We start from the raw sequence: 16,932 nt of genomic DNA, 5'->3' as shown, positions 1-16,932 counted from the left end.
GTGGTGAGGAATGATACGAAAGACCTAAAACATCGGGGTTCCAAATTTACGAAAACCAGACTACCACAGCACCACTTAATTGTGGATGCTGAACGACCGGATAGGCGACGTGATGTTGACACGCTCTGTTTCCTTTATAGGCTTCTTAGACACTGGTGTCCTAAACATCGATCCCCATATACCAAATACCTAAGATCATTCCATAACTGAAATACTAGATCGGTTACGCACAGAATCTTGGCTGTAACTATGCACAACACCAAATCTTTGCCTTCATTACAGCCTTACGCAAAACAACTCTGCATTCAAGAAGAGATTAAAGCTTTATCTCATATCGGCGTAGCTTCCCTTCCGGTGACAGGGGAGCAAAGGTCATTATTTTGTCAGGGATGGCGGGAGGGAAAGCGACACTTCGTGGGCGATGGAATGGGTTCTTACTTGGCTCAGTGGGTGAGGTGTGAGAGGAACGTTGGTGCTTCCTCTAACAGTCGTTTATGGAGACACAAGACACTTTAAACAAAGTAATACAATGTGTTTTAACTCGCTCAATTCCTCGCGGCTGCAGAGCGGCGGAGTCATAGCGTACAGATTCTAGTGACGGCTCGTGTTGCAACGGCGCGGCGGCGGTGGCGGCGTAGTCTTCCATTGAGTGCAGTGCCCGTCACACTGCGGCGGCGGCGCGATCTTCTCCTTGTGAATTCGCTGCCGACTGTTGTGGCCGAGCGGTTCTAGGCGCTTCAGTCCAGAACTGCGCTACTACTACGGTCCCAGGTTCGAATCCTGCCTCGGGCATGGATGTTTGTGATGTCCTTAGGTTAGTTAGGTTTAAGTAGTTCTAAGTTATAGGGGACTGATGACCTCAGCTGTTACATCCCACAGTGCTCAGAGCCATTTTTGTGAATTCGCCCGTTGCGTCATTAACAAGCGGCCACGGCGTGGCGCAGAGTACTCCGTCCCGGTATCGAACCAGCGACCCTCAAGTTCGGCGTCTTCTGGGGGAATTCATCAACCTTTAGGTTCCCCGGTGACTCATTTGGTGAGGCCGTAGTCCCTTCGTCCTCACCAACCACCTGGGTAAGTACCACACGAACTTCTTTCTGGTAACATCTGGAATGGCATCTTCTGCGTTGCCCTATTGTCGCGACATCATCTGTCGAGCAGCGTAGCGGCTAAGTTGTTGGAGCGAAGTATGACATCTGCTGAGTGACCGTTGGTCCGTCCGTGCAAGCGACATTCCTTCGTGTCTTCTTTCTCCCGTCGAAGGACCTCCTCACAGGACCGCCTCACGCCACGTTGTTGGAGGCATTTATTCAGTGTTTTTGCCAATGTCGCGAAGTTTCTAGGGCGGCGACTGACTCTTCGGTCGTTGATCTATGCTTCTCACATTGGGCGGGAACGTGACCAATGGCGACACATGTGCAGGCTTTCCTTGTTAGACTGCAGCCGCTTCCGAATATTGTGGCTGAACGTGTCAGTCTTTACGATGTTCACTTAACCTATAATTAGTCTTTACGTATTTTCCTGATTTGAACATCCGTAAATAACACAAGTATTATACACCCTACACATCCCAGAGGTTTTACTTCCATCGAACAGTGAACCAGTATCTCTTTCATTGTCAACACTATCCATGTTTTTCTCATGTCTATCAGTTAACTTCTTTCTATCACATCTGGTAGCCTTACAATATTAATTTTCGCTCTTCTTTTGAGAAATTAAGCTTTCCACATTTGATTCCTTCAGTACTCCTACCATATATTTGTTCATGTCATTACCCAAACGCGACATTCAATTTGCTTAGCACAAAAAAAAAAATGGCTCTGAGCACTATGGGACTTAGCATCTGAGGTCATCAGTCCCCTAGAACTTAGAACTACTTAGACCTAACTAACCTAAGGACATCACACACATCCATGCCCGAGGCAGGATTCGAACCTGCGACCGTAGCAGTCTCGCGGTTCCGGACTGAAGCGCCTAGAACGGCACGGCCACCGCGGCCGGCTGCTTAGCACAGTCTTACCAAGAATTACATTTAAATTCAATATATTCATAACTATATAAATAATAATAATAATAATAATAATAATAATAATAATAATAATACCCACACAAAATCACACATTTGCTATACATGGATGATCTAAAACTACTGGCAGCAACAAATCAACAACTCAACCAATTACTAAAGATAACAGAAGGATTCAGCAATGATATAAGTATGGCTTTTGGAACAGACAAATGTAAGAAAAATAGCATAGTCAAGGGAAAACACACTAAACAAGATTATTACATATTGGATAACCACAGCGACTGCATAGAAGCGATGGAAAAACGGATGCCTATAAATATCTAGGATACAGACAAAAAATAGGAATAGATAATACAAATATTAAAGAAGAACTAAAAGAAAAATATAGACAAAGACTAACAAAAATACTGAAAACAGAATTGACAGCAAGAAACAAGACAAAAGCTATAAATACTTATGCCATACCAATATTGACCTACTCATTTGGAGTAGTGAAATGGAGTAACACAGACCTAGAAGCACTCAATACACTTACACGATCACAATGCCACAAATATAGAATACATCACATACATTCAGCAACAGAAAGATTCACATTGAGCAGAAAGGAAGGAGGAAGGGGATTTATCGACATAAAAAACCTACATTATGGACAGGTAGACAATTTAAGAAAATTCTTTCTAGAACGAGCAGAAACAAGCAAAATACACAAGGCAATCACTCATATAAATACATCGGCTACACCACTGCAATTTCATAACCACTTCTACAACCCTTTAGATCACATAACATCAACAGATACGAAGAAAGTAAATTGGAAAAAGAAAACACTTCATGGCAAGCACCCGTATCATCTAACACAGCCACACATCGATCAAGACGCATCCAACACATGGCTAAGAAAAGGCAATATATACAGTGAGACAGAAGGATTCATGATTGCAATACAGGATCAAACAATAAACACCAGGTATTACAGCAAGCATATTATTAAAGATCCCAATACCACAACGGATAAATGCAGACTTTGTAAACAACAAATAGAAACAGTAGATCACATCACAAGCGGATGTACAATATTAGCAAATACAGAATACCCCAGAAGACATGACAATGTCGCAAAAATAATACATCAACAGCTTGCCTTACAACATAAACTTTTAAAACAACACGTTCCTACATACAAGTATACACCACAAAATATACTGGAGAATGATGAATACAAATTATACTGGAACAGAACCATTATAACAGATAAAACAACGCCACATAACAAACCTGACATCATACTCACCAATAAAAAGAAGAAATTAACACAACTAATCGAAATATCCATACCCAATACAACAAATATACAAAATAAAACAGGAGAAAAAATTGAAAAATACATCCAACTGGCTGAGGAAGTCAAAGACATGTGGCATCAGGATAAAGTTGACATCATACCAATTATACTATCAACTACAGGAGTCATACCACACAATATCCACCAGTACATCAATGCAATACAGCTACATCCAAACATATATATACAACTACAGAAATCCGTAATTATTGATACATGTTCAATTACCCGAAAGTTCCTAAATGCAATATAACACATACCGTACAGTTAAAAGGAAGTGACGCTTGATCAAGGTCCGCGTCACTTCCTTTTAACCGGACTTAACGTCTGAGAAAGTGAAGATAATAATAATAATAATAAACCCCGTGGAGTCCCGGGAAAAGAATAGGCCTCCGGTATGTTCTGCCAGTCGTAAAAGGCGACGAAAAGAACAAACCACTAATAGGGCTAACCCCCCTTTTAGTGTGATTAGTTGGTTCAGGACAACTAATGAAGCCTCGGACAAGCGCTGTCATGGTCGGGGACGACGCTTGAACCCTATGCCCGTCCACAATGGTAACGACACTGCTAGCCACACGGAAAATAATTTAAATCCAAATAGAGGTGTTTTGCAGGATATGCTTCCTGCAACCACTCTAGAAGGAAAACAGACAGAGGATGAGATAGTCAGATGAAGTTAACCGACGCCTCATGTTCTGTTATTACCAAGCAACAAACTTAGGAACCAACACAACTGGATACAGATCACAAGTATACACAACATTTATTACCAGATACCCAGAATTAAAATTTTTAACAGAACAACGACTAGCCGATCAGATCCGTGTAATAATAAAAAATAACAGGATACCCCAGTCAGAATTAGAAAACATCAAACAAGTACAACAAATACTGGAACAAAATAATGTGCAATCAGAAGAAGAAGAATATACAGTAATGGACTCAAACATCCCAGAGCAAACAAACAAAGGACAACACGCATCAATTAAACAATCAGAGGAAAACGACATCTTAAGACAGCCACCAGAACAAGCACAAATAGAACACGAAGTGATACGCATGTTAGATATAGAAGAAAAATTTCAGCTGACATATATAGAATACAAAGACACAAATACAAACATTAGACCATTCTTGCATAGACCACCAAATAAACCACAAGTCGAAACAATAATAACAACAATAACAACTATCAACACAATCATACACAACAACATAAATGAAAATACAACTATGGAAGAGTTACAGCTACTGGTTTATATAGGAGCACTCAATACACTAAATATACACACTAAGCAGAGATCAAAACAAACCAACACACAGAAGAAACCCACAAAACCAGCATGGCAACACAGGCTACAGATCAGAATAGAAAAATTGAGAAAAGACATCGGACAGCTAACGCAATTTATAAGAAATGAAATATCAGACAAAAAACGAAAAAGGTTAGGTAACATCTCACAACAAGAAGCGATAGAGCAATTAGATGAAAAGAAGCAGAAATTACAAGCATTGGCCAAACGACTTAGAAGATACAAAAAAGTGAAAATAGAAGGAAACAAAACCAAACATTCAACACAAACCAAAAGAAATTTTACTAGGCAATAGATAACACACACATTAAAATAGACAATCCACCAAACATAACAGACATGGAACACTTCTGGAGCAACATATGGTCAAACCCGGTACAACATAACAGGCATGCACGGTGGATACAAGCAGAAACAGACACATAAAAGATGATACCACAAATGCCTGAAGTGATAATTTTGCAACATGAAGTCACTCGAGCAATTAATTCTACGCACAATTGGAAAGCCCCGGAAAAGATAAAATAGCAAATTTCTGGCTAAAGAAGTTCACCTCAACACATTCACATCTAACTAAATTATTTAACAGTTACATTGCAGACCCATACACATTCCCTGATACACTTACACATGGAATAACTTATCTGAAACCTAAAGATCTAGCAGACACAGCAAACCCAGCTAAATATCGCCCCATAACATACCTACATGATTCAGTTGGTTGTACTGCTACAAAAATCACGCAACTAATACCCAAACGAAATTTTACTCAAATATATAAATTATTTGCCTACCTACGGGTGATGTCGGATAGCGTTCGTGAACAATTTTGAACTTGAAAAGAGAAGAGACGAATCTATTCCAAGAAATGCCTATTTGTTGTGGTTGCCTTTGTTTAAATATTTGAAATACTGTCAAGACACAGTAGATGTTTAATTTTACAATTTTCCTTCTACAGGATAAATGGAAACATGATCCCTTTGGGGCAGAAAAGGATAAGGATGGAAACATATATGCTCGAGGCTCACAAGATATGAAGTGTGTGGGAATACAGTACCTGGAAGCAATTCGCAGACTGAAGAAAAAAAATGTCAGACTTCTGAGAACTATACACGTGTCATTTGTTCCAGGTAAGGTAATAGTGCTCTCTCTCTCTCTCTCTCTCTCTCTCTCTCTCTCTGTTTGAAGAAGAAATCAATAAAACAAATATTTGTCAATGCCGCACATTTTCAGACTAGAGACTTGACCGTGTATCTGTTGATTTCTTTCTAACGATAAGTTGTTTTCCAGATGAAGAAATAGGAGGCATCGAAGGCATGAAGAAATTTGTAACTACTCTAGATTTTCTCTCACTCAATGTTGGGTTTGCTATGGATGAGGGCATGGCAAGCCCAAATGAGGAATACGTTTTGTTTTACGGAGAGAGAAGCATATGGCGTAAGTAAGGCTTTTTAATGTCAGCGTAAAATAATCTTCGAAATAATTCATAGAAAAACCACATATTAATTTACTTTGATGCTTAATGGTATAAGAGCAACTCTGTTGCTTAATTTAAACGTTATGTTGTACTTGTGATTTGAAATACGTTAAATTTCTTACGAATTGTAAGAGAGAAAAATAAAACGTCTAAAACCAGTTAAGTCCAGAGACAGGCGTTACGGAGAAAAATAATTTACCATGTAGTAAAGTGTCCCTCATGCTCACTGTAATATGACCTTACCTGTATTTCACCGTCATCCCTCTGCTTCTTCGTCCGCTGACCACTTTATATCTCTACTTCTTCATCCTATTTCAGTGATAAAATATTAGCTCTTTTCTATAGGAATCAGAACATAGAGGACAATTTTTGCACCAGTTTAATGGCTCATACAGGCAGAACAACCATAACATGGTGGTTGTAGTTAAACTTTCCCTAATTGAGTCAGTGTAGGTGGAAAACTACACTAAGGTGACAAAGGTCATGGGATACCTCTTAACATCGTGTCGGACCTCCTTTTTTTCCCCGGCTTAGTGCAGCAAAAAATGTTCAGATGTGTGTGAATTCCTAAAGGACCAAACTGCTTAGGTCATCGGTCCCTAGACTTACATACTACTTAAACTAACTTATGCTAAGAACAAAACATACACACACACCTGCCCGAGGGAGGACTCGAACTTCCGGCGGAAGGGGCCGCGCAGTCCGTCACATGACGCCTCAAACCGCGCGGCCACTCCTCGCGGCGTAGTGCAGCAACTCGACGTGTAATGGACTCAACAAGTTGTTGGAAGTCCCTGCAGAAATGTTGAGCCATGCTGTCTATGTAGCCGTCTATAACTGCGAAAGAGTTGGCGGTGGATTTATGTCCCATAAATGTTCGATGGTATTCTTGTCGGGCGATCTGGGTGACCTTTCGCTCGCATTGTCCAGACTGTTCTTCAAACCAATTACGAGCAATTGTGGCCGGTGAGATGACACATTGTCATCCATAAATGTGTCATCGTTTTTTGGGGAAGATGAAGTCCATTAATGGCTGCAAATGATCTCCAAGTAGCCGAACATAGCCATTTCCAGTCAATTATCAGTTCAGTTTGATCAGAAGACCCAGTGCTTTCACGTAACCACGCCCACAGCCCATGCAGAGCGAGAAACCCTACCTATGTGTATCCCAATGAGCACTAATTTCCCGAGCGGTTCTAGGCACTACAGTCTGGAACCGCGCGATCGCTACGGTCGCAGGTTCGAATCCTGCATCGGGCATGGATGTGTGTGATGTCGTTAGGTTAGTTAGGTTTTTGTAGTTCTAAGTTCTAGGGGACTGATGACGTCAGAAGTAAAGTCCCATAGTGCTCAGAGCCATTTGAAGCTAATTCCCCGTATCTTATCTTCGTCGTCCTTATGCGAAATGTACGTTGGTGGCAACAGAATCCTTCTGTGGTAGCCTCAAATGCCAATTCTCATTAGTGTTCCTCGAAAAGAACATAGTCTTCCTCCTCATCCACCCACTAATTTGGCGGGAGGCAAAAGGAGCGCCTCTACAGGACTGTATTTTGTGGGAAACCTAGGTCTGCAGAGTCGTACAAGTTTGGAATGTGGTGGTCAGTATGCTGGTATTCTGTTATTGCTAACTATGTCAGCCTTTCCAGGATATTACGAAAACACATCTCAGAACGTTTCGGTTCGCAGGAGGGATGAGAGGAAACATATTGTCCAACACCTTGGTATATACCCCAACTACATTTAAGATCAGAAGACCCAGTGCATTTCATGTAACCACAGCCCACAGCATTAGGGAGCCACCATCAGCTTGCACAGTGCTTCAAATGGATCTAAGCACTATGGGACTTAACATCTGAGATCATCAGTCCCCTAGACTTAGAACTACTTAAACCTAACTAACCTAAGGACATCACACACATCCATGGCCGAGGCAGGACTCTAACCTGCGACCGTAGCAGCAGCGCGGTTCCGGACTGAAGCGCCTAGAACCGCTCGGCCACTATGGCCGGCTGCACAGTGATTGTTGACAACTTGCGGCCACGGCTTCGTGGGATCTGCGCCACAATCGAGCCCCTCCACCAACTCTTACCAACTGAAATTGGGACTCACTTCACCAGGCCACGGTTTTTCAGTAGTTTAGAGTCAAACCGAGAGAGGGTCACGAGCCAAGGAGAGGCACTTCAGGCTATGTCGTGCTACTGGCAAAGGCACTCGCGTCGGCCGTCTGTTGCCATTGCTCATCAACGCCAGATTTCGCCGCACTGTCCTAACGGATACGTTCGTTATACGTCCCACATTGATTTCTGCGGTTTTCACGCAACTCTGTCGTTAAGTGAAGGCCGACCGTCACCGCGTTGCCTGTGGTTCAAATGGTTCAAATGGCTCTGAGCACTATGGGACTCAACTGCTGAGGTCATTAGTCCCCTAGAACTTAGAACTAGTTAAACCTAACTAACCTAAGGACATCACAAACATCCATGCCCGAGGCAGGATTCGAACCTGCGACCGTAGCGGTCTTGCGGTTCCAGACTGCAGCGCCTTTAACCGCACGGCCACTTCGGCCGGCTTGCCTGTGGTGAGAGGACATATCTGAAATTTGGTATCCTCGGCACACTCTTAATATTGTGGATCACGGGATACTGAATTCCTTAAAGATTTCCGAAATGGAATGTTCCATGCGTCTACCTCCAGCTACCGCTCCGTTTCAGCGTCTGTTAATTCCCGATGTGCGGTCTTAATCACTTCGGAAACCTTTCCAGATGAATCACCCGAGTACAAATGATAGCTCCGCCAATGCACTGCCCTTTTATACTTTGTGTAAGCGATATTACCGCCTTATGCATATGTGCCTGTCGCTATCCCATGACTTGTCACTTTAGGGTAGACACGTACTGCCATCAGTCCGTTATTCTCATTGCTCGCAGCGTCGCCTGACTCTTGCAAGAACAGACACCACACATACAAATTATGCGCCTTGACGGCAAATAATACCTTCAGTGATGATGCACTCTTCTTTCGACCTCTTGCGGTAATCAGGTGAGGCTACGAGCAATGAGAATAATGGACAGGAGACACTAAGTATATAGTTTACGACAAATGGGAATTTGTGTTGGACGGGAAGCGTCCTTGGATAGCCAGTGTTGTAAAGGCAACTGCTCGAGATAGGTGGGGAAATCCGGGTTCGAGTCTCTAGACAGTAAAAATTTTAACCTGTCGCCACTGGATTTCTTTCAACGCCCGAAAGCAGCTTATGTTGGAATTTATCTTTCGTCAACAGATTTTAAAATGAGATGTGATTAAAAAGCGTAAAGAATTAACAGGAGTTTAATTTTCATATTTTCTGAACGAGTCGATGGTTACGAAATCCTTAAATACTGTGGAGCAGAAATATATTTATTGCAGTTTGATTCATGATAACAAAAGTAAATGTTGTGTTAACAGAAAATAATATATAAAGTATTAATTAAAGTATTTTTCAGATCTGCATATACATTGCCCTGGTTCCCCTGGACACGGTTCCCTTATACTACCTGACACTGCAGGAGAGAAAGTCAGGTACATTATAGATAAATTTATGGATCTAAGACAGAAGGAAAAGGAAAAGTTGCAGAAAAACCCACAGCTCAAGTTAGGGGATGTTACCACAATAAATCTTACACAGCTTCAGGTATGACGCTCCACGATAATGTATAACATAGTTTTTGAAATAGTCTCCGTTAAATTAATGATAAATTATAAGCAGCATCATCGTGATAGTTCTAAGAAGTTGAGCGCATGTTATAAGATACTCGCCTAACGATAAAGTGTTTGTGGAATCGAACAGAAATATTGGGTCTAGCAAGCTTGAATATGAACCCGACTGTGAACTTACCGGAAGGAGAAAGCGTAACTCGTGTAAGGTTGTTAAAATGAAGTCTGATGTTTCAACTTGCCGCTAGATCTTGGCACAGCGCTCAATCTACATCTACATCTATACTCTGCAAATCACATTTAAGAGCCTGGCAGAGGATTCATCGAACCATCGAACAATTCTCTCTTGTTCCAATCTTGTGTACCGCGCGGAAAGAGTGAACACCTATATCTTTCCGTACGAGCTCAGATTTCTCTTATTTTATCATGGTGACTGTTTCTCCCTATATCGGCGTCAACAAAATATTTTCGCATTCGGAGGAGAAAGTTGATAATTGGAAATTCGTGAAAAGATTCCTCCGCAACGATAAACGCCTTCGTTTTAATGATGTCCACCCCAAATCCTATATCATTTCAGTGACACACTCTCCCTTATTTCGCGATAATACAAAGCGTGCTGCCCTTCTTTGAACTTTTTCGATGTACGCCGTCAACCCTGTCTGGTGAGGATCCCACATCGCGCAGCAGTACAATATTCGATGACGGACAAGCGTGGTGTAGGCAGTCTCCTTAGTAGTCTTAGTTAGTCTTACAAAATACGGTGCTGGTGAGAAGATTCGACCACATCAAGAGTGCCATTAGCGAAGATAGAACAACCATTATGCTATTGCTGGAAAGTTTGTCACCAACGGGAAAGTCTGTCAAGAAAGCTAGGCGAGCATTATTGTTTGGTAGAATTAAAATGTAACTGATAAGGGAAAATGTAAAAACATAGTTCAAATCTGATAAACATAGAAAAGTTATCAGAGCTCGCAGAGATCATGAATTGTGGACAGGATAAATGCATGCCAACTAAGGTAATAAAAAACGGCGAAGACCCACCTTCGTTTAGTGGTGTCACTCGCAGAGTGTTGCGAGAACAAAGATTGCTGGTATCTTGTTACAAAAGAAAATTAAGTGAAATTGATGAAAAAACTTAAGAGCAACTCGCACGCCTCAAACGGGGCTATGCTTAAAGCCTGCAATAAGGAAGGAAGGGAGGAAGTAAGTTCAGGGTTTAACGTCCTGTCGATATCGATGTCATCAGAGACGGAACACATGCTCGGAATGTTTCAAGGATGGAGAAGGAAATTAGCCGTGTCGTTTCAAAGGAACCATCCTGGCGTTTGTCTGGAGCGATTTAGGGAAATCAGGGAAAGCTGATACATGGATGGCCGGGCATTGATTTCAGTCGTCGCCCTCCCGAATGAATCAGGTGTGCTAACCACAGCGCCACCACGCTCGTTGTACTCAAGTAGGAGGACACTATGTGGAGCTCCTAAGCATTAAAATCACTATCTTAACGTCTCTCTCTCTCTATTTCTTTAATTAATAAAGCCAGGGTAGGCAGTCAGTCAGTCATTTGTCACTAAATCGATATGCGATGATCTTATCGAACAAGTTCCATGTGATGTCACTATCTAGCGCCTTGACTAGATTTGGAAAGAAACTTTATGGCCATATTATGAAAAAGGTGGATGCAGGAAAGATTTTTTGTGGTTGAGGGGAGTTGCAATATTGCATGAATAATTTGACAAACCACTTAGAACGACGTCGAAACAAGACACATTGAGTATACGATACTACATAAGAATCATTAACATTCTTGGGAGAAGCAATTATTCAACACTTCCACCTCCCATGAGAGATACGAGCCAGGCGAAGTATCCTCCGACGTTAAGAAGAATGTAAGGATTCCAGTACCGAAGAAGACACCTGCTGATGGATGTATGGCATCATCATTAGTTTGATAGATCAAAGTTGTAAAATGCCAATGCAGATTGGCTGGGATAATTGGTAGAAACCAACTTGGGAGATCAGTTTGGATCCTGAAGAAATGTAGAAACACGAGATGAAATATTTACCTTGCTCTATTGAAGAACGAAAAATGCCCACGTTTGATGTATTTGTACATTTACACCATGTGATCAAAAGTATCCGGACACTTGGCTGAAAAAGACTTAAAAGTTCGTGGCGCCCTCCATCGCTAATGCTGGAATCCAATATGGTGTTGGCCCACCCTTAGCTTTGATGACATCTTCCACATTTGGAGGCATACTTCAATCAGGTGCTGGAAGGTTTCTTGGGGAATTACAGCCCATTCTTCACGGAGTGCTGCGCTGAAGAGCGGTATCGATGTCGGTCGGTGAGGCCTGGCACGAAGTCGGCGTTCCAAAACATCCCAAAGGTGTTCTGTAGGATTCAGATCAGGACTCTGTGCAGGCCAGTCCATTACAGAGATGTTACTGTCGTGTAACAACTCCGCTACAGGTCGTGAATTATGAGCAGGTGCTCGATCGTGTTGAAAGATGCAATCGTCATCCTGGAAAAGATAGCCACTCAGACTGGCAACAAGAATGTGCATTTCGTGGAACTGTTTCAGCGTCACGATCGGCCTCATTTTAATACAGCCGTCAGGCGTAACAACATGAGACTTGGGGGTGCGCTGATGACAGAAAGCATTGGTCACATTTCAGTGGTGTCGGTGGAGTCTATCAGCAGGACGGGTTTCACTAGACATGGCCTGCACCTCAACAGGTATGGGAAGGGGAGACTGGCAAAGCTTATAGGTGACAGCATAGGTGGGGTTGGTGGGATCACTCGTGGGAAAATTCCTGCAGTAGTGGGTGTTAGAGCTGCAACGTTTTTCGATTGAAGTCAGCTGATAGGTATTCCTGCTTAAGGGAAGTCTCTCTAACAAAGGAACCACTTCTGACAAAGCTTAGGTATCCGAGTAATGAGGGAATTAGTATATTTCATCAAAATATACAAGGTATTAGAGATAAAGTTAGTGAACTGCTTATAGATGTTGACTCTGAAATTGTTGGTATATCTGAACACTTCTTAAATAAGGAGATAATTCAGAGGCTTCCTTTACCAGGATACAGGTTGGCTGGCAGCTTTTCGAGGAGCTCTTTGCGATGTGGGGGAGTAGCCATGTATGTGAAAAACAGCATCCCATTTGAGTCAATCGATGTTTCAAAGTACTGCACTGAAAAGGTGTTTGAATGTTGTACAGGTGTGGTTAAATTTAACGGAGCTAAACTTCGAACTGTTGTTATTTATAGATCCCGAGACTCCGATTTCACAACATTTTTGCTAAAGCTAGAGGAGGTTCTTGGCTCACTTTATAGGAAATACAAAAAGTTAGTTATATGTGGTGACTTCAATATTAATTGTATAAATGATTGTGCAAGGAAGAGGATGCTGGTAGACCTCCTTAATTCATATAATCTTATGCAAACCGTATTCTTTCCAACGAGAGTGCAAGGGAACAGTAGAACAACCATAGACAACATTTTTGTTCATTCCACATTACTAGAAGGGCATTCTGTTAGCAAAAGGGTGAATGGCCTTTCAGATCATGATGCACAAATTTTAACTCTAAAAGATTTTTGTGCTGCATCACGTGTTAAATATAGTCATCAGCTGTTTAGGAAAGCTGGTCCAGTTGCTGTAGAGACCTTTGTAAACCTCATCAAGGAACAAGAGTGGCAAGATGTTTATAGCGCTGATACAGTAGACGATAAATATAATGCTTTTCTCAAGACTTTTCTCAAGCTCTTTGAAAGTTGCTTTCTGTTAGAACGTTCAAAACAGGGTACTAGCACAAACAGGCAGCGTGGGTGGCTGACTAGAGGGATAAGAATATCTTGTAGAACAAAGTGGCAATTATATCAAAACGTTAGAAACAGTCAAAATCTAAATGCAGCAGCCCATTACGAACAGTATTTTAAGGTGCTTAAAAATGTTATTAGGAAGGCAAAAAGTATGTGGTATACAGATAGAATATCTAAGTCTCAGGATAAAATTAAAACCATATGGTCAGTCGTAAAGGAAGTGGCTGGTCTGCAGAGACAGGTCGAGGGTATAGAATCAGTGCGTAGTGGGAATGTCCGTGTTACTGATAAGTCGCATATATGTACAGTATTTAATAATCACTTTCTGAATACAGCAGGTAAACTGAATAGAAACCTAGTCCCAACAGGAAATCATATAGCGCTCTTAGAAAAAAGTGTTCCGAGACTGTTACCTGAAATGCTCCTCCATGTTACTGACAAGAGGGAGATTGAGTTAATAATTAAATCACTAAAGACCAAGAACTCTCATGGATATGACGGGGTATCTAGCAGAATACTGAAGTATTGTTCTATGTATGTTAGCCCAGTACTTAGCCATATCTGTAACTTTTCCTTTAGGAGTGGTCGGTTTCCTGACCGATTAAAGTACTCGGTAGTGAAGCCACTTTATAGAAAGGGAGACATTGATAATGTTGACAATTTTAGACCTATTTCTATGCCATCGGTGTTTGCTAAAGTTATCGAGAAGGTTGTATATACAAGGTTACTGGAGCATTTAAATTCACATAATTTGCTGTCAAATGTTCAGTTTGGTTTTAGAAATGGTTTAACAACTGAAAATGCTATATTATCTTTTCTCTGTGAGGTTTTGGACGGATTAAATAAAAGGTTGCGAACGCTAGGTGTTTTCTTTGATTTAACGAAGGCTTTGGACTGTGTTGACCACAAAATATTACTGCAGAAGTTGGGCCTTTATGGAGTAAGGGGAGTAGCTTACAATTGGTTCGCCTCTTACTTTAAGAACAGAAAGCAGAAGGTAATTCTCCGCAATATTGAGAGTGGTAGTGATGTTCAGTCCCAATGGGGCACTGTTGAGTGGGGCATTCCCTAAGGGTCGGTGCTGGGGCCACTGCTGTTTCTTATTTATATAAATGATATGCCTTCTAGTATTACAGGTGATTCAAAAATATTTCTGTTTGCTGATGACACCAGCTTGATAGTGAAGGATCTTGTGTGTAATATTGAAACAGTATCAAATAATGTAGTTCATGAAATAAGTTCGTGGCTTGTGGAAAATAATTTGATGCTAAATCACAGTAAGACTCAGTTTTTACAGTTTCTAACTCACAATTCAACAAGAACCGATATTTTGATCAGACAGAATGGGCATATTATAAGCGAGACGGAACAGTTCAAGTTCCTAGGCGTTCGGATAGACAGTAAGCTGTTGTGGAAATCCCATGTCCAGGATCTTGTTCAGAAACTAAATGCTGCTTTATTTACCATTAGAACAGTATCTGAAATAAGTGACACTTGAACACGAAAGGTAGTCTACTTCGCATATTTTCATACGCTTATGTCGTATGGTATTATTTTTTGGGGTAATTCTTCTGATTCAAAAAGGGTATTTTTGGCTCAAAAACGGGCTGTTCGAGCTATATGTGGTGTAAGTTCGAGAACCTCTTGTCGACCCCTATTCAATAGTCTGTGAATTCTGACATTGCCCTCACAGTATATATTTTCTTTAATATCGTTTGTTGTTAGCAATATTAGCCTATTCCCAAGAGTTAGCAGCTTTCACTCAATTAATACTAGGCAGAAATCCAATCTGCATGTGGAATGCACTTCCTTGACTCTTGTGCAGAAAGGAGTGCAGTATTCCGCTGCATCCATTTTCAATAAGCTACCACAAGAACTCAAAAATCTTAGCAGTAGTCCAAACTCTTTTAAGTCTAAACTGAAGAGTTTCCTCATGGCTCACTCCTTCTATTCTGTCGAGGAGCTCCTGGAAGAGCTAAAAAATTAAGCAAATTCCAGTGTTACATTGTTGATTTTCTTTATTTAAACTTACGACTTGTCACCTGAATATGTTTTTTTATGTTTCATTTTATCTGTTTCTAATATCGTGTTATAACTTCATGTATTGACTCGTTCCATGAACATGGAGACTTCTCCTTAATTTGGTCCCACGGAACAATAAATAAATAAAAAAATTAAAAAAAATCCCCAAGTTGCTCTTCAATGTAGGGAAGCAAGAAGGGGCTTAAAACATCATTGTAGGCCTGTGCTCTGTAGTGCCACCCAAAACAAGGGGTGCAATCCCCCGCCATGAGAAACACGACCACACCATAACACCACCGCCTCCGAATTTTACTGTTGGCACTACACACGCTGGCAGAAGACGTTCACCGGGCATTCGTCATATCCATACCCTGCCATTGGATCGCCACATTTTGTACCGCAATTCCTCACTCCACGCAACGGTTTTCCACTGTTCAACCGTCCAATGTTTCCGCTCCTGACACCAAGCGAGGAGACGTTTGGCATTTACCGGCGTGATGTGTGGCTTATGAACAGCCGCTCGACCATGAAATCCAAGTTTTCTCACCTCATAGTACTTGCAGTGGATCCTGATGCAGTTTGGAATTCCTGTGTGATGGTCTGGATAGATGTCTGCCTATTACACATTACGACCCTCTTCAATTGTCGGCAATCTCTGTCTGTCAACAGACGAGGTCGGCCTGTACGCTTTTGTGCTGCACGTGTCCCTTGACGTTTCCACTTTACTATCACATCAGAAACAGTGGACCTAGGGATGTTTGAGTGTGGAAATCTCGCGTACGGACGTAAGACACAAATGACACCCAATCACCTGACCACGTTGGAAGTCCGTGAATTCCGCGGAGCGCCCCATTCTGCTCTCACGATGTATAATGACTACTGAGGTCGCTGATATGGAGTACCCGGCAGTAGATGGCAGTACATTGCACCTAATAAGAAAAACGTATGTTTTTGGGGGTGTCCAGATACTTTTGATCACACAGTGTATAACAGGTGTTTGACACACTCTTTGAAATTATGAATTTGTTGTTGTTGTGGTCTTCAGTCCTGAGACTGGTTTGATGCAGCCCTCCATGCTACTCTGTCCTGTGCAAGCTACTTCATCTCCCAGTGTATGAATTTATTAGGGATAAAATACGAGGTGCGAAATGATATCTAAGACGTACACAGAAGCGTGACAGCGACCATAACAGCCGAAGGACATGAAAGGCAAGCAGTAGTCGAGGAGGTACGGAGAC

At 41.7% G+C, this 16,932-nt stretch overlaps 1 protein-coding gene across 1 annotated transcript in view; it reads left to right on the top strand.

Moving 5' to 3' along the window:
• LOC124555123 (aminoacylase-1A-like) overlaps positions 1–16,932 on the top strand; it is a 112,295-nt gene that overhangs the window by 60,205 nt on the left and 35,158 nt on the right. The window contains exons 3-5 of the mRNA XM_047128928.1: positions 5,646–5,817; positions 5,978–6,124; positions 9,644–9,831. Coding sequence (XP_046984884.1) covers positions 5,646–5,817; positions 5,978–6,124; positions 9,644–9,831 — 507 coding nt within the window. The remainder of the gene's footprint in view (positions 1–5,645; positions 5,818–5,977; positions 6,125–9,643; positions 9,832–16,932) is intronic.

The sequence above is a fragment of the Schistocerca americana genome, chromosome X, assembly GCF_021461395.2.
Source record: "Schistocerca americana isolate TAMUIC-IGC-003095 chromosome X, iqSchAmer2.1, whole genome shotgun sequence".
Taxonomy (NCBI): Eukaryota; Metazoa; Arthropoda; class Insecta; order Orthoptera; family Acrididae; genus Schistocerca; species Schistocerca americana.
Note: the sequence above shows the minus strand (reverse complement) of the source record. Positions and strands in the feature narration are given on the sequence as shown.